General features: G+C 47.6%; 10 protein-coding genes across 10 annotated transcripts; 4 read left to right on the top strand and 6 right to left on the bottom strand.

Annotated features, from left to right (window-relative positions):
- The first annotated feature begins 1,536 nt into the window (after positions 1-1,536).
- DFJ58DRAFT_760102 (retinal short-chain dehydrogenase reductase) lies at positions 1,537-3,739 on the top strand. Its single transcript, XM_041388394.1, has 11 exons — positions 1,537-1,814; positions 1,869-1,979; positions 2,027-2,128; positions 2,181-2,276; positions 2,331-2,407; positions 2,458-2,543; positions 2,597-2,681; positions 2,731-2,776; positions 2,827-2,896; positions 2,948-3,203; positions 3,253-3,739. The coding sequence occupies exons 1-11, from the start codon at positions 1,724-1,726 to the stop codon at positions 3,346-3,348; spliced, it is 1,116 nt and encodes a 371-aa protein (XP_041250093.1). The 5' UTR covers positions 1,537-1,723; the 3' UTR covers positions 3,349-3,739.
- A 50-nt stretch (positions 3,740-3,789) lies between these two features.
- DFJ58DRAFT_760101 (uncharacterized protein) lies at positions 3,790-6,345 on the top strand. The gene is made up of 7 exons (XM_041388393.1): positions 3,790-4,387; positions 4,444-4,677; positions 4,733-4,888; positions 4,939-5,286; positions 5,350-5,427; positions 5,490-5,594; positions 5,652-6,345. The coding sequence occupies exons 1-7, from the start codon at positions 4,151-4,153 to the stop codon at positions 6,207-6,209; spliced, it is 1,716 nt and encodes a 571-aa protein (XP_041250092.1). The 5' UTR covers positions 3,790-4,150; the 3' UTR covers positions 6,210-6,345.
- Positions 6,346-6,742: 397 nt separating this feature from the next.
- On the bottom strand, positions 6,743-8,948 carry DFJ58DRAFT_371046 (uncharacterized protein). The gene is made up of 5 exons (XM_041380085.1): positions 8,434-8,948; positions 8,278-8,375; positions 7,118-8,222; positions 6,959-7,053; positions 6,743-6,899 (listed from the first exon to the last, which is right to left on the bottom strand). The coding sequence occupies exons 1-5, from the start codon at positions 8,789-8,791 to the stop codon at positions 6,849-6,851; spliced, it is 1,707 nt and encodes a 568-aa protein (XP_041250091.1). The 5' UTR covers positions 8,792-8,948; the 3' UTR covers positions 6,743-6,848.
- A 1,143-nt stretch (positions 8,949-10,091) lies between these two features.
- Positions 10,092-11,348, bottom strand: DFJ58DRAFT_722028 (uncharacterized protein; the record flags this gene model as incomplete). The annotated part of the gene is made up of 2 exons (XM_041384850.1): positions 10,092-11,117; positions 11,190-11,348. 2 exons carry the CDS (start codon positions 11,346-11,348, stop codon positions 10,092-10,094), a joined length of 1,185 nt encoding a protein of 394 aa, XP_041250090.1.
- A 242-nt stretch (positions 11,349-11,590) lies between these two features.
- DFJ58DRAFT_903684 (phosphatase 2C-like domain-containing protein) lies at positions 11,591-13,682 on the top strand (the record flags this gene model as incomplete). Its single annotated transcript, XM_041394876.1, has 5 exons — positions 11,591-11,809; positions 11,864-12,630; positions 12,688-12,865; positions 12,920-13,048; positions 13,115-13,682. The coding sequence occupies exons 2-5, from the start codon at positions 11,910-11,912 to the stop codon at positions 13,680-13,682; spliced, it is 1,596 nt and encodes a 531-aa protein (XP_041250089.1). The 5' UTR covers positions 11,591-11,809; positions 11,864-11,909.
- A 91-nt stretch (positions 13,683-13,773) lies between these two features.
- On the bottom strand, positions 13,774-16,081 carry DFJ58DRAFT_651069 (cysteine proteinase; the record flags this gene model as incomplete). The annotated part of the gene is made up of 5 exons (XM_041381604.1): positions 13,774-14,908; positions 14,964-15,188; positions 15,242-15,344; positions 15,395-15,809; positions 15,866-16,081. The coding sequence occupies 5 exons, from the start codon at positions 16,079-16,081 to the stop codon at positions 13,774-13,776; spliced, it is 2,094 nt and encodes a 697-aa protein (XP_041250088.1).
- A 288-nt stretch (positions 16,082-16,369) lies between these two features.
- Positions 16,370-18,033, bottom strand: DFJ58DRAFT_370960 (uncharacterized protein). The gene is made up of 5 exons (XM_041380084.1): positions 17,709-18,033; positions 17,572-17,651; positions 17,446-17,517; positions 17,257-17,397; positions 16,370-17,202 (listed from the first exon to the last, which is right to left on the bottom strand). Exons 1-5 carry the CDS (start codon positions 17,715-17,717, stop codon positions 16,557-16,559), a joined length of 948 nt encoding a protein of 315 aa, XP_041250087.1. The 5' UTR covers positions 17,718-18,033; the 3' UTR covers positions 16,370-16,556.
- A 222-nt stretch (positions 18,034-18,255) lies between these two features.
- DFJ58DRAFT_881970 (uncharacterized protein) lies at positions 18,256-19,747 on the bottom strand (the record flags this gene model as incomplete). Its single annotated transcript, XM_041394562.1, has 7 exons — positions 19,292-19,747; positions 19,181-19,243; positions 19,038-19,127; positions 18,929-18,968; positions 18,749-18,878; positions 18,480-18,621; positions 18,256-18,427 (listed from the first exon to the last, which is right to left on the bottom strand). Coding segments are annotated over exons 1-7 (1,044 nt in total), but the record flags the coding sequence as incomplete, so codon positions are not given.
- A 60-nt stretch (positions 19,748-19,807) lies between these two features.
- DFJ58DRAFT_760080 (Prefoldin beta-like protein) lies at positions 19,808-20,867 on the bottom strand. The gene is made up of 5 exons (XM_041388392.1): positions 20,732-20,867; positions 20,585-20,675; positions 20,399-20,531; positions 20,217-20,344; positions 19,808-20,166 (listed from the first exon to the last, which is right to left on the bottom strand). The coding sequence occupies exons 1-4, from the start codon at positions 20,778-20,780 to the stop codon at positions 20,240-20,242; spliced, it is 378 nt and encodes a 125-aa protein (XP_041250085.1). The 5' UTR covers positions 20,781-20,867; the 3' UTR covers positions 19,808-20,166; positions 20,217-20,239.
- DFJ58DRAFT_760077 (Ndufs8, NADH:ubiquinone oxidoreductase 23 kd subunit) lies at positions 20,868-21,999 on the top strand. The gene is made up of 6 exons (XM_041388391.1): positions 20,868-21,217; positions 21,269-21,406; positions 21,461-21,553; positions 21,612-21,683; positions 21,740-21,850; positions 21,901-21,999. The coding sequence occupies exons 1-6, from the start codon at positions 20,923-20,925 to the stop codon at positions 21,918-21,920; spliced, it is 729 nt and encodes a 242-aa protein (XP_041250084.1). The 5' UTR covers positions 20,868-20,922; the 3' UTR covers positions 21,921-21,999.
- Positions 22,000-22,387: the final 388 nt, after the last annotated feature.

Raw genomic sequence — 22,387 nt, 5'->3', positions numbered from 1 at the left:
CGCGGCAAAGAGACAGTGATTCTGATGCTTCAAATGATTCGGGAATGATTGCAGATGAAATTGAGTCTAGGGAATTATTGGCCGGCTAAAGTAAATGTTAGCGTCATAGACACCGATTAGTTCAATGTCACGGACATGTTCGACAGGCGCAAATTGCTCTTTGGGTATGACAGATAATTTTCTTACAATTAACGGTGTTTCATCAACATTCTACACAGGATTAGACTTTGTTATATAAGATGAGCGGTCACAAATACTTACCCCTGGTGGGCCAGAGCCTGTGGCAACGGCAGCTTCATTCCCCGGTGTACACGGAAGTCCTTGTAGTACGGGGTCTGGGACACAAAAGTCTCGGTTGCATTTTGTCTGTAGGTATGTGGCGTGAAAAGTAGTTCCGGGACGACCGTGAGCAAAACTAACCTCTTGGCGGGTGACTGATGCGCAATCAAGGCCGAGTGTCTATGATATCATTGAATGTCCAGATTTTGAAGACTTTAGATATTCTAAAAACCCTTACCTCTCTGCCAGTGGCTGCGGTCTTATCGATATCAAACTTAAGATGCGGTAATTCAGGGTAAGATGTAGAAAAAAAGCTCACGGCATCTACCGCGCTGGACGCATTAAGCTCAACATTGTTTGGTGTAGGCGCAATGGCAGTAGCTTTGTCTTCCTGCATGATGGCCTTGAGAGTCATCTCAAAATCAAAGTGTCAAAATACCCGACCTTGTTCCTAGACGCAGTCGCATCTCCCTGTTGCACATTCTTAGGACCCGCCATAAGTACATGCCAAAGCGGCGAGCGACTTACGGAAGTTGCTTTAACATGACCCGACGTGACCTCGCCACTGGAGGCTGCGCTCACAGCAGTCACGGTTGCGCACGGAGCATGAGTGGTATTTGCGGCATTAGGCGCTGGCTTTTCTGAAGATCCGATGGGAGCAGTAGCCGGAGGGCGACTTGCTTCAACCCCCATCTGTTGTGCGAGTTATAAATAAAGCTAATGTCGATGAAGAAACACGACAGGATCCTGGCTTTGAAGGAGAGCGCGAACTTACTATGTCCCTGGATGAATACGCCCTCGATGCTAGTTTGGCTGGCGGGCACTTGTCTGGTGAATGACTGGAAGCGCGGGGATGGAGGTAACGAGAAGAGATGTTCAAATTGACAATGAGCTGACTGCAAAGTAGACCAAACATATCAGTATACCAAACGTTAATATGTTTCGACTCCAACGGTTTGCAAGTTAGAACGCGTGAAGAAACATGAGAATAACTAGCAAAAGCTTCTGGAGTCTGCATGGGGTACGGGAGAACCGTAGAGCTTACAATGCTGGCGCGTCCGAAGATCAAAAAAACTGTAGCGTCTTCCATCAAATCAATATTTAATGCCGGTCCTCGGACGAGCTCGAAACTAGTCACCTCGGACTGTCCTCCACTCGTGTATCGTTTCAAACTTTGCAACCTATGGCTGTGATCCACAACAGTGATGCCAGGCTATGCAACAAGCAATGACTTAAAATCATCTCACGGTGAGATTGAAACGACGTAGCCTCTCAGCGCCTATCAGACGGAGTCTCATTCAACTTTCTCTCTCCTGCTATCGGCTGTGCCGTTCAGCAGCTCTTATTTCTTCTTATTCTATCTTACCGTATTATCAAGTTTCTCAACTGCCCTGCACCCACTGATCGGGTGTCATCGTCATCATATATTCCAACCGCTTTAAATATGAACGCACCATCCAGTTACGACCCTGCGCCAATCTACGACAGCGTAGATATTGACATGGTTGTCAAAGTTCTGTCGCAGACAGCTTTCAGTTCGTGCACTTGTCATTCGTGTCTCCGTGATTAAGCATTAATACTATCCATAGGCCCCTTCTTTACGTGTTTCATACCCATATTCTACGTCTTTCAAGGTTACGAGTTCGCAGATCCAGTTGTACTCGTTCCATCCGTATATTGCGCAGCTGTTTCTGCTTTCTGTGCGTCCTCAAATATACGAGCGCTTCTGATACTAACATATAGGCAGGGCTCTTGAAGTGGATCTCACAGTTGTACCGCAATCAAGGGAACTTTTTCTTCAAACCTAAACCCTTAGATTGGAGCGAACAGATTGTAGTCGTCACTGGAGGTACGACCCTTATCGTCGCATTGGGCGTTTCCATGACTTAAGACGAATATAGGCGCTTCAGGAGTAGGTGAACTATTAGCAAACACACTCGCTGTCCGCAACGTCACGGTTGTTGTACTTGATATCAACCCAATTGTGACTGAAAACTGTGCGTCACCCCTTTCCTGTTTACTTTTCTATTAAATACAAATTTTGTTACTAGATAACATCACTTATTACCAATGTGACGTTTCGAAGTGGGAGGAAGTCGAGGCCGTTTCAAAGAAGATCATCGAGGAGGTATATTGTTTTGTATCTTTTATGGACATATGTTCAATTTGGCATTGTAGGTCGGTCAACCTACTATGCTCGTCAACAACGCTGGCGTTGTGCAAGGAAAACTCATCGTCGATCTCAAACCAGAGGATGTGTACCAGTATGACATTTTTCATCTCATTTGAGTACTGGACACTTAAACATAACCTTCAGGACATTTGGTGTGAATACCCTGGCCCATTTCTGGACTTTGAAGGCGTTCTTACCGGGAATGATCAAAAACAAAACTGGTCATATTGTAAGTCTCTTCATGTGTCGGGGTGAAACGTTATGAAATGCCACCTTAGGTGACCATGTCATCTGTTATGGGCTTCGTTGGCAGCGTCCAGATGGGTAAGCTTTACCATTCTTTATTCAATATTTCCCCTCACACAAACCTCTAGCCGATTATAGCGCATCAAAGGCGGCTCTGGTGACCTTGAACGAGTCACTGCGTTACGAGCTTGACAAAGTGTACGTATATGAATTACATACAATACTGCGCCATGCTGATCTCGCTCTTAGGTATGATGCGCCCGGGATTCGTACCACTATCGTTTGTCCAGGATACATCTTAACCCCCTTATTCTCTACCATCCAGCTGCCATCCAACCCCTTCTTCCAATTCTTCGCACCGTCCATCGCGCCAGTGGCAGTAGTAAAGGCGATCATCACTGCACTTGACGCACAGCAGTCCCGAACTATTTATCTGCCGTTTTACACGAATTTGTCACCGGTGCTTAGGATGATCCCCAGTTACCTTAGGGATCTTTGCCAAAAGGTTTGTTATCTTATCGTGTATGAGGATTGATTGATTGATGACAAACCAGTTCTCCGGAGCTGATCATTCCATGAGGAATTTCACGAAGGTGACGGCACGCAGGCCGGATGAGGAAGATCTTCCCGTTAGTAACGGTAAAGATTGAGGGTACTATACCAACGCTGTCAATGTCGCTGCAGCAATATACTGGATAAACACAGCCAGATTGTCAGTTTCCTAGTATGATCTGTCAAAATTTCCAGTGTGTAGTGGTAATATCATTGACATTTCCTCGATCGGTTATCTCTGGTCAGGGGTTGAAACATCGAAGCTGAACCGAACAAGTAGTAGAAGACCACTTGTATGTGCGACTGCTGGCTGTGTGTTTTTCTCATTCGACATTAATCCCTGGATGTTATGTTCTTACAGGAATATCATAAATGCCCTGTTGTGAAATAAGAACTGGCTCGCGGCCGCCATTGAACAGACTGCTAGCGCCGGGGAAATGGGCACAAAAGTACAACAGTCAAAGCAGGCTGAGCAAAGGCAACTCCGACGCACCGTTGATATTGCTGTAGGAACGTCCAAATTCCAATAGACTGTCAGGCACTAAGATAAGTATCCGGGACCAGAGCATATCGCAGCCTCTACGACGCGTGAGGCCACGATGAGTTCCAAATATGCGTATCAACCCACAGGACTGAAGGTCCACAATTGTTTACAAAGGGTGCGGCGTGCTCGAGTGGAGTGGCGTGTAGAATTGTGGACTTCCACAGTTACAACAAAGGGCCAAGAAACTCCGCTTGGCCACAGCAAAGCGTTCTGTGTCCCTATACTTAAATATGATCATCTGTTCAGTTTATGGACCTCGCAACCTTTCATCTCTATTTCAAAACGCGTCCGGACCCAACGAATACTCCAACACGCGTCATACCGATATTGCCTGGTGCTTATAACGCGTCACCAAAATGATAGACCCACCTACACTTATGAGCAGCTTTATGGTTCTCGCACTTACCATCATACAGTCGATGCTGGCTGTCCCAGAGTCAATGATAGATGCACTCCTATACGACGCGATCAAGGAGGGAAGATGGAATGAGGCGTGGGAGCGTATGCTGAAGGCGCTCGCGAGCTTCGATGAGCCATATTTGGATGCAGCCTACTCCGAGCATGTCAACCATGACACTGAATGCACAAGCAAAGTAAGTCGAAGCTTCATGATCAGCTATATACTAGTCTGATCAACGCATTGCATCAGGATGCCTCTATCACACGAACCTGCATACCAGTGTCAGACCACCGGGAATTCACAGCGGTCTCGGCGCCGCATGTGAATTTTAACGCTTCTAGAATCCAAAACCAGAATGCAAGCATATTGCCAGACGCCAGCTGCGCCTCTGCCTCGCCTTCAGACGTAGACGAGCGCCTTGCCTTTCTCTCTTCACCAGAAACCTCAACCATCTTCCAGCCACTTTCTCGCACAAATGTCATGGTATGTCACACACTTTGGTCACAATGTCCTAGCTTGTTGAGAATATATTTTCCAGACTGGTGGCCCGGAAGCTAAACCCATCGAATCTGTTCCCGAGCAACTTTTTGTGGACTCCCACACCGTTCGCGAAGAAAACTCGGAAGACTCAGAGACCGTTGATTCTCACCCTTTCGTGTGTTCCTGCTTCATCTGTGAAGAGGACAGAGAGAATGTGAGTGTTCTCCCTCTCTTTCTCTACTCATTCCAATGTCTCGCTTTCAGGATTCCCTCCTGGACTTTCGCCTGGATGGCCGCAACATCGTGCTTGACTCATTGTATCCTGACATTGCACCCCATATAGTTATAACTCCCCCTGTCTCTTATCCAGACGACTTTTACACGCCGCACCAAAACCGGGTCGATCCCCAGTGGCCATGTTTTCTCAACGTGCCCTGTTTATCCCCTCACATGTTCTACCATTATTGTCCTCTGTCATCATCCCACGATGAATCGGCTGACTGTTATTCAAACGAATTTCATTCACAGTCCGTAGCCTCGTCAGGCGACCTTGGTGTTATTCGGCCGAGAACTCCTCCTCGCGTGTTCAGTCACGAGAAACTTCTTCTCGCTGTAAGCCGGCTGGTGTCGTTTATGGCACTCTGATACTCATCTCATCCTCTTACTCTCTATTAGGTCGAAGCTTCCTCAATTGAAAGACTTGTATTCCGCGATATAGTGGACGGAATATTCCGACATCGCCGTAAAGCTGCGGTGAGCTATCTTATAAATCCCTCACTCGAACCAATCAACTGAATGCTTGTGTCACCTTTCAGGCATTCGAAGCATCCCTCTCGGCGTCCGCGGTTTGCGCGAGATTCAACGAATCAGTGGCTGCATCCCAATTGGAACAGCCCTTCGTGTGGACTGATCCTGCTCAGGTACGCACTTGCAGATTGTTGACATTAACTTCTAGGCCTGACATTGAAACTTCGTAGCCTATCCTACTTGCGTGCAGAAAATTCTCGGGCGTCTCTATCATAGAGTCTGATTGTCCCTTTAGAGCTCCCCATATCGTCATCATCGCGGCGGAGCCGCATGACCCGTGGATATCATGGAGCAACAGGGTCGATGACCAAGATTACGAGTACCTCACGGTATATCCCAAGCGCAGTTCGACACCTCCGATCAATTCTACTTCCCTCACCACCGCCTCTGTTCCTGGTCTGCACCATCAAGGCGACCCTGATGATGACAGCTTCATTCCGTCGCACTCTGACCACTCGCGGGAGCGTCATTTGACCGGCTTACCTCCGTCCCTTGACGAATCCGGGTGTTTTCTCACACTACATGAAAAGGGGCGTATGACTTGTACCGATCACTCGCATTCTACCCCAGATGTCAATGAGTTTATGGATTCAGAAACAATGTCTCGTGGTCTGTCCATCACTCGGTGTGAGACGCCCACGCCGGATTCCGATGATGAAGACGACCTCCCCCCATTTGATGATTGGTACCTGTCTGTTATCGAACGCTCTAAAGCTCTTGGCGCTTGATGTGAAACGAGCTTCTTTCGTTAATCGTTACACACTTTCCGACATATGTTGGTACCTGCCCCACATGCAGTAACGTTACATATATATACCCGCAGTACTTCCTTGTATTTTTACATTCTCTTCTTCACACTCCTGCCAAACGCCTGCATTATCATATTGAAATTATTGGTCGCCTTAAGGCAACTACGTTCCAAAGCCACTCCCCCCTGACACGAGCATGAGGCACACTTGCCGCGGTAACAATACAAGATGCTACATGATACAGAATATTCCTGAAACGTATGTGTATGGTTAGATGCATAAAAGAACATTGGGTTAGTGTAAATGCTCGAGATGAAATAACAAGCAAATGACGATGAATGCGACATACGTTACAACGCGCAAAATGGGGGTTTAAAACCAAAAAAAAAACTACATGGGATACCATAATGATATAGAAAGGGGGGTATCATTCGTCATAAACACTAAACCAAAGCGGGGCCTGCGGAAATATGGATTTTGTAAAGTACTTCTAAACTCCTTGGGTATGACAGATGTGTGTGAAATGTAGGCGGCACCGGGCGTTGCCTGCATCATTTTGGTGGTGGAGTTGATGCCATAGATGTGATTGGTAACGGAGATGGCAATCGGAGATGTAATTTAACAAGCCTTCAGTAAGGCTCGGGCACGATTGGCATGCGCTTTAGAAACCTACACGAAGACAGGGTTCGTCACAACGAAGCACATAATTAAAGGACTCATATACGCACCAGCAGATTAGCCGTCTTATAGGTTGAGCTATACATGTGGTTGATGCCATTTTGTTCCAAGACTCGCGAAAAGCGGTTTACCAAGCCGTGTTTATCTACGTGGGACAGAAGCACAGGTGTCACTGGGACCTTCCGGAAGACAGTGAAAGAATGGCATACCAAGCCCGAATCTGCGCAGATCGATTTGCAAGCATTTAAGGGCACCACTTGATGAAACTGTGTCCTCGTCGTCCTCGGAGTCTGAATCTGTACTCAAACTTTGTGCATCAAGAGCATCAAGTTCGCCAGCACAAATCATTATATGCCGCTCATTCGGAGGAAATAGCGCGGCCAGAAGAGAAACATCAGTCGTTAATGAGGTGCCTTCTTGCGTACGGGTGAAGCTGAAAAATGGGACCATGCCACGTATGGTCTCATCTGCAGGCTTCTTGATGGTAACTGATGCGTCTATATGATGGAAGGTGGGTTTACGATGTGATGCTGGCTTTGATTCAAGAGGAGAGAGTGGTGCAAGTGGCGCAACAATGTGTTTTGCAGAACGTTTGAAAGTTCCCGTTTGAGAAGGGATAGGAATTGATAGATCTGGAAAGGACCGCGAAGCGGAGGAAGACTGGAGCGAAGTGGATGACAAGTTACCGAGAGGAGAGTGAGAAAAGTAGCCTTCTTCTTCATCTTCATCATCACTGGAGGAAGAAAATGAATCTGATGAATCTGAATATCGTTTTCGACTTGACGACGATAGCAGAACTCCGCCGGTAGGGTGGGCATTGCGAGACTGTGACTTGCGTGATCGTGAGGGTTGTTCCTTGATAGGAATCAATTCGGGGAACGCCACCAGCTTTACGATCTTAAGTCCCCATGTGTCAACACTGTCGTCCGAAAGGCCGACACAAGCGAGGTTAGGAGTTAATACGCGTACTTCCCCCGAGGTCGGGGAGTGCGATTTGTGACGTGATGGAGGTTTATGATGAGTCGGACTGCTTGCTGGTGAGTCATCGGGTGAGGTCGTGAGATTTATGTGCTGCAAAGTAATAGCAGCAGCAGAAACGATGTCGAGACTGTTTCTTGTCCGGGTCAGAATGGCACCGGATTCTACCGTGATATCTGGGGCTACGTCGGGGATGGAAGAGTAGTCATCGGGAGAGACCGGGGAGAGCATTGGGGAGACTACTCTGGAAGTGAGTAGTTCCGGGTCGGAAGAGTAGAGGTCGAATCCCGTTGATCCCAACAGAGACATGACCTCCTGGAGTCTCGACTCCTTTACCTGATTATTACGATTTAGAATGCCTAGGTGTTGGATAATTCAACCTATGACATACAAATATAAAGTCGCTCAAGTAAGAGGACTGGTATAGGATAGAAATTCCAGCTGCAGCTAACGGTGCGGACAGTTCATGTACACGGGCTCCGGAGCTGTCTGAAAATTAGTGAATTAATGAATTTGCGCATAGGGGTTATAGAGCCGAGTCACATACCGAGTTGATCAGAATGAGAATCAATTTGGAGAACATTCCACTTTTCATAGGATATTTCAAGGTGGTCTTGAGGTAATACAGGCTGGGCACGCTTTGAGCTAGATCCGGAGCCAGAGCGAGATCGTTGCCTTTGCCTGTCTCGTCTGGCGACAGGTTCAAAATCTGCTAGCATGTGAGATTCTGCGAAAAGACTGAGTTCAATCTCATTGCAGGTGACATTGATGAAGGTGGGGTTTGGTTGTAAGATCTGCCTGAGGACAGGATGTAACAACTGGGGGAGACGAGAGCGAGGGATGTGTACTAGAGAGAGGGATACTGGGAGAAGGGATACTGTGACATTGGAGGATGGTTCTGCCATGATGGAAGAGCAGAAGAAGGAAGGGGGATAGAAATATAGGAAGAGGGAGTCACGCGAAGAAGGCGTGCGCTGTTTTTCTAGTGAAAACAAGGTTCATAGACTTATCTAGTATTACATTTACATTTACCGATTACCCAATTCATTGTCATACGGACCGATCACGACAACCTCCCCAGTGATCTCATGTGTTTTTAATGTTTTATGTTTTTAACTTACGTGCTTTTACCTTATCTTTACGTCCAATCGCGCAGCGTCTGTAGCTTGGCGCAACCGACCTGAGCTCGGCACCTGACAGCACACCATTACCAGAAATTTGGAACCAAGCTCAGGTTTGAGTCATACGTCGTCGTGTGCACGTGCGTCGGAATAACAGTGGTCCCTCATTAATGACATTCTTCGACACTCCACTCGCGGAACATTCTCGTTCGTCAGGAGGTAAATTTGAACTTCATTTTGATGGGCGCTATGTGAGAGTGACTTGCTGTGACTCCAATCGGGATCTAATTCAACTTACTCAACACGGAACATTTAGCTTTTGTCGCATCAATAAAACGTCGGTAATTCCCTTGGTCCTACTCGACATCTATGCCCAGCACTTGCCACGCTTGTTGTCTCTTGTCCATCTCTGGCTTCAAAGACATCGGAGATCAACGCCTTCATTGCCTCGGATCGCCCTCATGCAGCCGCTGCGGCAAAGATCTTCAAGGTTGAGCCGACAGCTACATCCAGCAATGGTATCATCAGATCCATCACGATCTGTTATTATAAGCTCAAAAGGGACGTCCCTAACTGTAATCACCTACTTATAAACAGCATGTGTTTCCCCAGACTCAGGTGACTTGCAAATTTGGCAATCTCTATTTCATTTCGGGACTAGTTCCCTACTCACGATGCGCAATACCGCAAATATTACTAGTACACGTCCTGTTCCCTTCGCTTGTCTGGCTGGCTGCTTTCGAGATTTGCATCAAGCAGTTAAAAGAGGATCTAATGAGAACATGTCGAGTTTATGTCAATGCATTCACATCGCTACCATATATATATACGTTCGCATTCCACTCAAGCGTGCTCGACGAAATCAAAATAGCAAGAAGACTAGAAGACAGTGCGAGTCCTGATTGATAGCAGTACACGTGTACATGAAATTGTCGATCAACTAACGGGCATGTAAAACTACATGGAGCATCACTGCAGACGATATACTCCTCGAATGTATGTTGAAACAACAGCAATAAAAATAAGTTAAACCCATCCTCGTATCAAGTGGTGCAATGATCAACGGAATCCAGTCATCTAAAATTCACCTGGACAGCACAGGCCGCTGCAGCCGTCTGCAGCGAGGTTGCGGAGAAGCCTTCGGGCTTCCTTTCTTCGTGGGAGTGAGCGGATGGGGATACCGTGAACGTGTGGGAGCGTGAACGGACAGTAGCGATCGTCGACGGAGCAGGTAACGGGGGGACGTCTGGGTAGAAATTTTGGTCGTTGAAGCTTTCATACCACGCTTCGGTTCCCGACGGGAATTTGGTATTTGTGGAATAAGATGTGACGACCCGAAGGTATCAACTGCCTGAGATGAAACGTGACTAGGGGTGACAGGAGACCGCATGGAAGTAGAAAGCGACGTGGCAAGTTGCGAAGACTGCGTGGAAAGCCCTAGCTGGGAATAAGATATTTCTTCTGGCACAAAAGCCAACAAGTCTGTATCCATTTGCGAAACAGGTATTGAGCTGGTGTCTTCGATATCCCAAGACGCGAGTCCAGCAGGTGTCACCACTAACTCCGACTCTTGTGATGCCCCCTGAGATGGCTCTTCTGATGGCGACCCGAACAGGGGGGATGTTAGCGGAGTTGCGGAAGATCTTCTCGGCGGGGTGTGGTGGGCTTTAAGGACGCGACGAGGTGTACGGAACGGTAGTCGGTTTCCAAATAAAACAGGTCTGCTCAAGTCTGCGCATCCCATCGCGCGCTTTGAAACGGGTGGAGGGCTAAATTCAAGTGGCTCAGTGGCTTTTCGCACAAGAGACTCGGGCTTGCTGTTTGCTTGCATGCCAGCATTGGTGGCTTCGCATCCGAATGGCGGGCGTGAGGACTGCGATGGCATTCTATCCTCTTCCTCCCAGTCCCCTCTGGTACGTTTCAGCGGTCTCGCACTAGGCTGAGTTTGCCGCGGAACTCGCGGAATAGGCGCGATGGGTGGCAAAGTACTTTCATACGCAAAATCTCGCACTTTAATGCCAAGAGACTGGAGCGTTTCTACGGTGGGTTGTTGAGAAGACGGTCTTAAAACTTGGGGCTGCACATCGCTTGGGGCTATGAAGTTTGGTGGCTTGAGGGATGACATAACAGGACACACTTAAGGACTGATTGCACGCGTCATCAGACATATCTTTTCACTTACATTCGTTACTTGGGACGGAAGATCAAGCTCAGGATCATCATCATCGATGATCGCGAAATCGAATGTCTTCATCGTCGACAGGAAATCTCCCTCCTGTTCTTCTGTTCCCACAGCTATCGATGGTTGCATGGCTGCATCATTGTTGCCCGAACTAGTCATCCGAAAGAGCTGTTATAAGAAAGAGATAGAAAGCTTGAATGGGATTGAATGATCTGGATGTAATGAACAACAAAGGACCTTTGAAAGAAATAGCTATGACACAGCAGCACGTCGTGGTAGCAGTACAGGTTGGTGTTGTCCGGCGCTGACAGCAGCATGGGAAGACCAATAGATTTTAATCTCCGACGTTGCGGTACACACACGTACACGTGACTAGGCGCGCGTTAAACCCAATTTAGCAAGTGTCGGTCAAGTGTCGGCTGACATTGTTCAGCGCAACGTCGAGCAGAAGGTTTAATAAGTAAAACTTGTTTCATTGATTTTCACACATTCGCTCTACTTCTTAGCACAACCACTACGCAGTTTCTGCAACTCACCAGGCTGTAGCAGCACTCACGCCGCAATAAAGCCCTGGAGTACTACATAGTGACGTTGTCGGTAGTCTCTCTATCTTTTTCAACGTGGGTGGCATTGCATGTGTTGCGCATTTCGTGGATCACGCTTATTGTTTACAGTTGAGAATTACCGCATACCGGTCAACTGCTTCCAGGACTCTCGGGCATGCTTCGAAGGGTTTGGAAACCACTGGCTGCCACCACCGTTCTTATTGGCACCCCAAGCTACCTTTACTATACTTTCACCAAGCAGCAGACATTTGACCTTGCCGTCAAAGTTCGCGGCGCAGACGGAATACCAATTATGGCCAACCGCACATTTTCCCTGTTGTCACAGAACGCTATTAAAGATCGTCTTGTGGAGAACGCGTCATCTGATAGTTTTTCCAGACCTGACAGCACAGTATGGCGCTACGCCACGGCATCTGTCGCCGCCAATGATCCCCTGGAAGATGCACATGCGGACGCTATAATTGCCCGTGACCCATCTGACCCATCTGCACCAGGTGACTGGTTGTTCTTCACCGTTATGGATGGCCATGGTGGTCCTCACACATCTCGCCTTCTTTCAAAGACCCTCATCAGCGCCGTGGTCCTGGAATTATCCTCCCTGATTCACTCTCCAGACGTCCCGAAATCCGGACTTCTTGAAAAATTAAAGTTAATGTTTCGCACGTCTTCGCCCAAATTTCGCGAAGACCCTCAAAACCCAGAGAGAATCTCCCTTGCTATACGAAATGCTTTCACAAAGTTAGATCAGGAGCTCATCAATGCACCCCTTTCGGTTCTCGCCGCAAACTTGGATGCTGAATCAATAAAGAAGAACCTCCTTCCTGATCTTAGCAAACATCCGCTGGCATTACAGACAATGCTTCCTGCTGTATCTGGTACGGCACAATCTCTGCCCGTCTTTTTCAAATCATGACGTGCTGTTCTATCTTCAGGCAGCTGTGCGCTGATGGCCGTCTTCGATACCGCCCATCGGCATCTATACGTGGCTTGCTCAGGGGATAGTCGTGCTGTTGCGGGCATCTGGGAAGAAAATGAGCAAGGTCAGGGATCGTGGCGCGTTGAAGTTCTTAGCGAAGACCAGACCGGTCGCAACCCAAATGAATTGAAAAGGTTTGCTAATGCAGTTTTAATTTCCGTTACTGCTTCTTACAAATCGATTTTTAGGATTCAATCTGAACATCCTCCTGATGAGGCGGGTAGTGTTATACGCGCAGGTCGTGTTCTTGGTGGGCTTGAACCCAGTCGTGCGTTCGGAGATGCCCGGTACAAATGGCCCCGCGATGTGCAGGACGTGTACGTGATTTTAGATTTGATCGTGGCAAGATCAATACAAACCATTGTTAACTCTGGTCCATTCAGACTAAACCGTGCCTTCCTCGTGGGCAACGATCAACCATTGCGTCCACCCCCTTCGTCATTCAAGACTCCGCCATACGTTACCGCCACCCCAGTTGTAACCCATCGTGACTTTGACTTCGGCAGTGTTGCACGGCCATTACGATCACCTGCATCCCGTTTTGTGGTGCTGGCAACCGACGGGCTGTGGGATAAGCTTAGCTCAGAGGATGTCGTAGCCCTTGTCGGCGGACATTTAAAGGGTCTCAAAGGAGTGGTTTCCAAAACAGCCCTTCCAGAACTCGTACCAACAACGTCAGGGGCACCAACTGTGGAAGGCAAGGACAAGAAACGAAATAGCAGTAGTGGCTCCTGGTCATTTGAAGAGGAGAACGTCAGCTCACATCTAATCCGGAACGCATTTGGCGGAGGTGACGCCGAAAGTTTGAGAAAGTTGATGAGTATACCTGCTCCAATTGCCAGGAGCTATCGGGATGATACCACCGTAACTGTTATCTGGTGGGAAGACGGACAAGAAGGTAATGCCAAGACTGTGACGTTCTCTTCTGATAATATAAAAGCAAAGCTGTAGTAAAGCGAGCTTCGTGACCTTTAGTACAGGATCGTGAACATATGTGACTTTTGCAGAGTGTACTCTAGAATTAATGCCAAAAACAAATTTTCTACATGATCATCCTTTTCTTCTTCTTACCATACTGCTGTGGAGGTCTTTGCCAGTTATCTGATCGATGTTGGGACAACGTGTTGCTTCCTGCTAGCCGGCTGTAAGGATTGACTGCGCCACCGCCAAACGATGACTTTCGACGACCGTGTGACTGTTTGGAAGATTGGGTATGCAAGGGTACACGGGCGTAATGCTTCCGAGGCGTCTGTTCGTCGTCGTCATCGTAATCTGGCGATTTGCGCTTCTTGTCGTTATTCTTTGATGACGCATAGAAGTTGCTCGGCGAAATGCCTGATGAAGGGGTTGTGTTCAATTGTATGGAATTAAGGGATGATGTACTGGAAATAGGAGGAGGAGAGGTAGGAGGACCTGGGGGAGGCGGTGAGGCAGCGTTGAGCGACTCAGTGGTGCTTGAAGGCGGCTTGAGATCGACGGGAGACGCAGCTGGCGATTCACTGTCATCGTCGTCATCATCATTGTATTGCGAGAGGCTCGTGAGGGCAGTGCTGGGGCTGTGAACCTTGTTAACAGCTTCGATTTTCTTCTTAATGCTCTCAGCCTGAGGGTCCCTATCGTCCGTTTTAGCCTTTTTATGTACCTCCACATCATTAGCCATCGGAGAAGGAAGGAGAGGTCCGATGAATAACCGATCAGTTTTGACACCAAGGTCGTCACCGCCATCGTCCTCAGAGTCCACAACTTTCCTCTTCTTCATTCCAGCGACAACATTCCGGGGGGTCATCGAGGGGCGAGTAATAGCAGCCTCGAGAGATTGGCCTTTCTGCCTGATGTAAAACAAGATATATGCGTTCTTCAGAGGCCCAAGGGTATTACGGTGCTGTGATACGCTGTCGTCATTCATCTCGTACCACATGCCATTAGCACCTTTGACCGTGGCATAGTAGTGGCCTGAGTTCGGTCCCCCGCCTGCATGACAAATGACACCGTATAATGAGTATGTTGGGCCAAATTGACCCTCACTCATAAACGGTTTCAGCGTGATACGGTCGTCATAATGGACAAAATGCCCAATCTTCCGACCGAGGGGCGAGAAGCGCTTGAGGTGGATAGTCAACACTGCAGGCGCATCGTGAATAGTAAACCGCTTTTCGGCAACGACCGGCTTCTTGCACCTGCAAGGGTGTTGCATATCAGATGTGAGCATGCCTACTAATAAATATTGCCTACTTTTCGCACTTATATTTGTCTGACCCTTTGAGATAGTCGACAGCGACAAACTTCCGGAAGGCGTCTTTTACGCTGTTTGAGCCATATATGTCTAAGCTCACGTCCAGCATGCTATCAAATGTGTCACTGTTGTGGTGGCACTCCTTGCATGTCACTCGTGACCGTAGCCGACCACCGAATATCTTGTGGACCCAGGTGGTCTCCGCAAGTTTCGGATCAATTTTTCTTCTCAATGCTTGTTAACGGCCACATATGTGGCAAAGTAACAAAACACTCACTGCGGGTATCCAGCTAGACATGATTTTTGTAAAGCGTCAATGGCATAACGAAGGAACTCATGAGAATCCTCCTGCCTGCCCTTCCGCATGTGTTTTGCGATGACTAGAAAAGTATAATCGGACACAGGTTTCAATAAGGGAAGCGATACGTACCATGCAATTTCGAAACAATGACGTACGGCGTGGAAGGATGCTTCTTCTGATGGGAGTCAAGCATTACATGGCGAAGACAACATGACATGCAAAAGCCCCCCTTTACTCGACCTACATTACCAGGTAAGATCAACTGACGGTTATCAAGATTATCCTCACAAGGGTCAGACTTTGAGTGCGTCATTAAAACATTGAGCAGAGGAGGCGTGTGGAGGAGACATTGCAAAGCACTGTTCAAGAAGCAAGTATTCCCTGTATTATGAAGGCCGTTACCGATATTGTGGCCAGGGGGCCAAGGCCATGAAAAGTCCAGGACTCCGGTAGATAACGAGCCATGCTTTGTTGACGAAGGAGACATCGGTTGCTTTGAGGGCGAGGCCGAGGGTGCGGGGGGTGCTCGGGCGTGTTCACGGACCTGGTGGGTGTTCACCAGGTGAGCAGCTTTGTGTTAGAGCTATTGAATATACTCACAATATTTTGTGATGCCTTAGGTGTGGCATTGATAGGCTCATACTTGCCTTCCGCGACTGCGAGGGCGCCAGAAGACGAGCCTTCTACGAATTCGATCGGGGGCGGAAGCAAGTTATTGAAGGCTTCGATGTCTCTGGCAGGGCGAAACTGGGAATGATCATCGGATGCAAGCTGAGGAGCAAAGGAGGACGTGGGATACAGTGGTGATGCCAACATGTTGCTTTTTGCAGAGCAAAAGCTACCAACGCGAATTCGGACACGAAAAAAGCTTCGCACGGGAAGCCAGCGGTGGCCCACGCCGCAAAAATTGAGCAAGATGGACTAAGAAGATAGACACGATGGAAAGACGCCTGAGCGAGTGGGACCTTGAGAAATCCTTCGAGTACTCGTTAGTAGTTTGTGGGCGTTTTATTTACGTTTGTTGTCAGATTAGAAACAGGTCTATGTTATCTAACTACTTCCGGCTATCACATCGATAAGTATGTATAGGCTTTACTGTCATTGGGGACTTCAAAAGTACAGTGTATTAAAAGCCACTTGGTATCAGGGTAATAAGACATGAGTTCACTGAACAAATGCTGGTGAAAAGTGAGAGGTATGTAGGGCTACAATGCTGCGGTATAAATTATGAATAAAAAGTGGTCCTGCGACAATCCTTGAATGCGTGAAGTGTAAGTATTAGTGCGGTAAATTAAATGGTGTTGAACAAAAGGTATGGGTTAGGTACATTATGGTCCAAGAGAGCATAATCCAACGGATCGTCCAGCGCAGAGTTAGAAGACGTGGCCGGTGAAGAGGACATCGATCGCATGCGAGACCCGAAACAGTCTACGAAGCCGTCGAGAAGAGGAGGTAAAGAGGGTGACGCCGATGCATATGAAGAGGGCAACCCAGAGAATGTGTCATTGGATTGTAGGTATCCGTTGTATTCAGCATCGAAAATGAAGTCGTCAATATGCGTAGGAGGACACGTAGATAGCGATGACGGGGGTATGAACGAAGAACTAGATTGTCCAGTGCCAAGTTCAGACGGCCAACTATAGTTATACATGTCGTCAGTCACACCGGAGGCTCCACCACATTCAGGAACGGGCATCTGGTAGTTGCTCGTCGGCATCGGAGCAGCGGGAGCCCAATGTTCTTCAGTAACGCCTGAAAGTGACGCCTCTGAAGGGGGACGGTAAGGAGCATCGGCTACTTGGGGAGGTAGAAAATGGAAGGTAGACTGTTGGGAAGTATTTTTATCTGCCGACGAGGCAATGGCATCTAAATCTAGTGTACGGGCGTCGATTCCATGCTTCTTCATGTGTGCGACAAAAGCAGATCGCCGTTTAATTCTAACAGAGCATGAGCCCAACGGAACAATGCCAACGGCAATAGCCAAAACTGACCTTGTGCCACATTCTGGTACAGTGCATTTGTACGCGCCCTCGCGTCTGTGAGTTTCCTTTCGATGGCGAGTGCAAGACGAGGGATCACTGAACGCTTTCATACAGGTACCAATACCACACACATAAGGCTTGGCCTTGGTGCTATGGAACAGTCAGCATGATTCAAAATCCAAAAACGAACAAGCGTACTGTGTGTTGAGGTGGGTCTTGAGGCCTGAATACTGGGCAAACCCTTTTTCGCATGTGCCGCAGATGTGTGGCCTGGAAATTGGGACTGTCAGCTTGCACAATACTTTGATATGACGAAGAGCTCACTTGATTCCGGTATGCAGCAGTTGGTGGCGAGTAAGATCGCCCTTGCGAGTGAAGCTCTTGGGGCACGATGAACATGACCACTGGTATCCGTATTACTCAGTAAGCCGATCTCCTAGTCCCAGCAATGCATTACTTACGGTCGACATTGTAGCAGGTATATAATGTTACTAACTTTAAGGAAGGTGGGTGACGTTGGCCAGCGACGTCGATTAAAAGAAATATAAAGGTAATAAAACGTGCAGTGGTTTAGTCCACAGATTGTACCATGATTTAAAGGTAAGAGGCCACCCGTCCCCGAGGTGGAAGAACAAGCTTCGCGGACTTTGACTTTGGCTAGAAATCCATTGTTGCAAGGCCGAAGCGATGTCAGCGCCTAATGCGGAAAGAAAATCGACATGTCCCTTAGCTGATCTATGACGAGGAAGGCATATGAAACCTTCAACATCACTGCTGTGCTGAAAATGACAAAAACCGGCCTACCGTGCAGAAATTGACAATAGGAGAAATATAGCGACCGAGGTTATTGGTACTGTCCGGAGCCTCGGGAACAAGGCGCCATGTCTCACCTTGGTCAGCCAAAACCACAAAGATCGCGGAGTGATATAGTTTTGCATATAGCACAATGGTGTGATGAAGTTCAGGGGAAGAAGATTGGTTAATCGACGACGAGACGAAGTGTTATATTCCGAGACCGGGACCATCAATAATTTTGGTCACCCTCTCTTTCATCCATGGTGCTATTGTTAGTAGATCATGCCATGTGAACGAGGCAAACTGATTCCAACTACCCGCAAACTCAGACTCATCTTGCTCATACCCTATGATTGCCCTTGGTCTAATCAGCTGCACAGTTACCCTGTTATATCTCCAGTAAGTATCCAGAGTAATAGCAAAGCACTTCAACAAACATTAAACCGCCCACCCACTGCTGCCCTTCCTCCTTAAGAGATCCCCGTCGTCTATCTCCCCCACCGGGAGTATATAACGGATAATTTCGATGGGACTCTGCAGGTAAGGGATGTGTAAGCTTGTTGTATAGATGCGAACCTGCTAAGAGATAATTGGTCACAAATGGAGCAAGAATACGGCTCGATATTACCAGCTGATGAGCCATCACACTCATCTCCATAAGGAGAGTCATGCAATGCTCGGCTATTGCCCTTCAAGTTCGCTCCACGGGTATCAGTGACCTCGATGCCGGGAGGATGGAGTAAAGCGTGCGCATTGCGGTTTACAATCAATGGCGACCGAGACCTGTGAAGAACTCCAATCGTGATGACCCGCACGTCAGCAAATGTGGCGACTACCTGTCAGTACATTAGCAGTAATATGGCTATACGTAGTACAAAGCACTCACTCTTATTGTAGGTGACATATGTGAAAGGTTACTTTGAAATCTATTACTCTGTAAGCGAAAAAGATGCAACGGATAACAACCGTTGATGAACAACGTGCTATGTACTTACTGCATCTCGGAAAAGATGGCCATGGGACTAAAGCCCCGCGAGGACGATTCCAGTTCGTTGACTGAACCATTGCGATTGAGCACGATATATCTAGGCCGCATCCTGCTTAGAAATGGCTATCCGCAAGCATGCACACGATTTACTTAGTCCAAGCTTCATCCGTAGTGCAGGTCGTGTAAGTTCTGTGCCAGACACGATACAACATTCTATAGCTGTGTCATTCACGCTCCCAAGACAATACGAGATGTACATACTTAACATAAAACTCCCTCCAAGTATTATCCTTCTTCCACTTCAACCATCCAGGAATGAATCGTCTGCGAAAACACTCTTCCCACTCGGAAGCCTTCAAGTTCGGAAAGGATGATTCAAAAAGTATGAAACCGGGCGGTGCAAGCGTAAGGATATCGATCCAATTACTTCTGGGTACGATTGAACGAAGACTGAGGTGGTAGAGACTTCGTTCGTAGTTGCTACTAGCAAGGTTTTGGGCAATCGGGCGTTTCCAGGGGTTCAAAGTCGAGTCTGAAGCAACATGTCTCAGTCTCCGAGATAGATTCGACACTTTGACTAGCGACTCGAGGTCTAAGTTGCCAAGGATCGTAGCAATAAGCTCAACTGGGAGGGACTCAAGTGTGGTTGACATAATGGTATTGGACATGGTGAGAACAGAGTTGGCGGGAAAGCAGTCTACTAATAGTGGCTGTGGATTAGTACAGGTTAACTAGCGCCAGTACTTGAAAGTGCTGGGCAAATATATTACAGCTAATTAATATTCGCAGCAACTTCGCAGTGCAACAAATTACTTATCGCCACATCTAGCTGATCTAGAAGCCAGCGCGTTGTATTCTTCAATATTTCAATCTTGAATAAAAACGACACGATGCGAAATTACAAGACAAACTCCAGCGTCAAATCATCTGTACATAGACACTAGTAGACAACGCTGCTGCCAGCTATGATTCTTGTGTTTTGCAAGATGCGTCGTGAGCCACATGACAAAAATTCTAGCCCAACGATTAGAACTTAGTGCAAACCGACAGCTTGAACGATATGCAACTGGGTCTTCAATTTTGCCGCACATGCTAATAATGAGGTCATGTTGCTGCTGACTGCGTCATTGGGTAAACTGGAAATATCATTCAATAGCGCAAGGTAAGCAGATAAAGATGAACGCACATCCAAACACCGGCGACACAACACTACGCCCTACTGATTGGACGAGCATTATAATCGCGTTTAAAAGTCTCAAATTCGCGTTCCTTCGTGGTGTATTGCTCAGAAAGATTGGCAATAACTTTTTTGATCTAATGAGATGCAGGTATCAGACAGTCAGTGACATAGTAGAAAAGGGCACGTACGCCTTCGCGATTTGTTTGCAGAGCAGGAACTACATCCTTGACTGTACGCTCAACTAGCACACCGCCGATCAAGCGGAAACACTTCCGACCAGGTTCCACTTGAAGTGCTTCATTCAAAGTAGAAAGGACAAGTCTAATGGAAAGTCTAGTTGAATGTGGGTATAAAATATATGACAAAGGGCGTACCCATGCTCTTCTGCCTCTTGCTCCAACTCGCCTATCTTCCCAGCAAGGCTTTGGAGCTCATTTTGCAGACGGGAGTAAGTCTGCTGTATTTCTATCTGATCGAAGAAGTGATTAGAAGTGAGGATGGTAGGCAGAATGCATGCATGCCCTGATCGCTCAATGGTTGAACTTTTGATTTTGCTTTTGAGGTCGACATGGAGAACGGCGATAGCCTGGTGATCTAGTGTTTTAATGTGGGACACACGATTGGCTAGCCTTGTCACACTAGAGTGACATACGTCACAGTAGAATGTTCGGTGTTAGCAACCTTGCTCGACTTTGACCAAACTTTAACCGTCATGTCTTTCGCTCGCCCGCGTCTTGCACTGGGTCTCGCGCCCAGGATAGTGGCAGCACAGCGTTCTATTGTGCTGCGCTCGTCGCTAGTGGCATACCGCAACATTCATAGTACCCGCTGCTCGCACGCAGAGCATCTTGAAAGCCGACTCGAAGGTCCAATAAGGTCACCGCCTCTAGGTGCAGGAAGTTTGACCGCAAAGGACGAGCCCGGAAAGGATATTGACCCTTACAATGGTGGGCAGAGTGCCATTGACAAAGCCGTCCATCTCTTCTTCTTTACCGAGATCATCCGAGGTATGCATTTTTGAAATCTAATTATTTCAAGTTTCTGCATGACTAGTTCAGGAATGTGGATTGTTCTGGAGAATTTCTTCAGGCAGCCCTATACTATAATGTACCCATATGAGAAGGGTCCTTTGTCTCCTCGTTTCCGTGGAGAGCACGCTCTCCGAAGGTATCCCAGTGGTGAAGAGCGGTGCATTGGTTCGTGAACACCTCCGACCGTGTCGTGCGCGTCTAAGAAGCATATGCCATTAGCTTGCAAACTTTGTGAGGCCATTTGTCCTGCTCAAGCAATTACCATCGAGAGTGAAGCCCGTGCGGACGGCTCGAGAAAAACAACTAAATACGGTAAGATTTGTATCGTGGCGATGTAGAACGTTGCATTACTTACACGGTCCTTCCTAAGATATCGACATGACGAAATGTATCTACTGTGGCTTCTGTCAAGAAGCTTGCCCGGTTGACGCGATCGTCGAAAGTACGTGTTAAAAAGGGGGTATCACTGACACTGGAATGTTGATGGCATCCCTTCAGCACAAAATCAGGAGTTCTCCACGGAAACTCGCGAGGAGCTCCTGTATAACAAAGAGAAGTTGCTTGCAAATGGCGACCGGGCAGAGGCCGAGATTGCTGCTAACTTGCATTGTAAGTATTCATTACATTTTGGGGGTTACACGTGCTGAATCACTATGCAGCGGACCATGTTTACCGGTGAAGCAGTAGTCTAGATGAGTCGTGGCAGGTGGTGTACTTATCTGATACGGTCCAATTCTGAATTTCTTCACCTGATGTCATCAAGATTGATCAGTAAGCTTGAAGACAGGCATCTTCTAAACACCTTGATCCGGCCGCCTCGTTGCAGCTACGATTCGAATAACTTGCGCGATGTGTGTGAATGACGACAATGTCTTCCATTTCGTGCAAGCTGTGTCAGATATGTAGGAAGGGGCACTTCTCAGTCACAATCTTGCGTCTTTAAGGTTATCGTACCATGTGCCGTTGATCTAAACCCTGATGTTCTGACATGTGCTCCATCTTTTCTGTGAGATCGCCATTTCTTAAGATTCTCCGGTTGATTGGTTTTTCGTCAGGTTGTATTGGCCAGATGAGGCTCCACTACCGTGATCGAGGCTTGTTTGATTTCAAACCAGGCCACTGGATATACCCACCTCTGGGCGGTCT

The sequence above is a fragment of the Suillus subalutaceus genome, assembly GCF_016647625.1.
Source record: "Suillus subalutaceus strain FC151 chromosome Unknown DFJ58scaffold_5, whole genome shotgun sequence".
Classification (NCBI taxonomy): domain Eukaryota; kingdom Fungi; phylum Basidiomycota; class Agaricomycetes; order Boletales; family Suillaceae; genus Suillus; species Suillus subalutaceus.
This window is presented reverse-complemented; position numbering and strand designations above follow the sequence as displayed.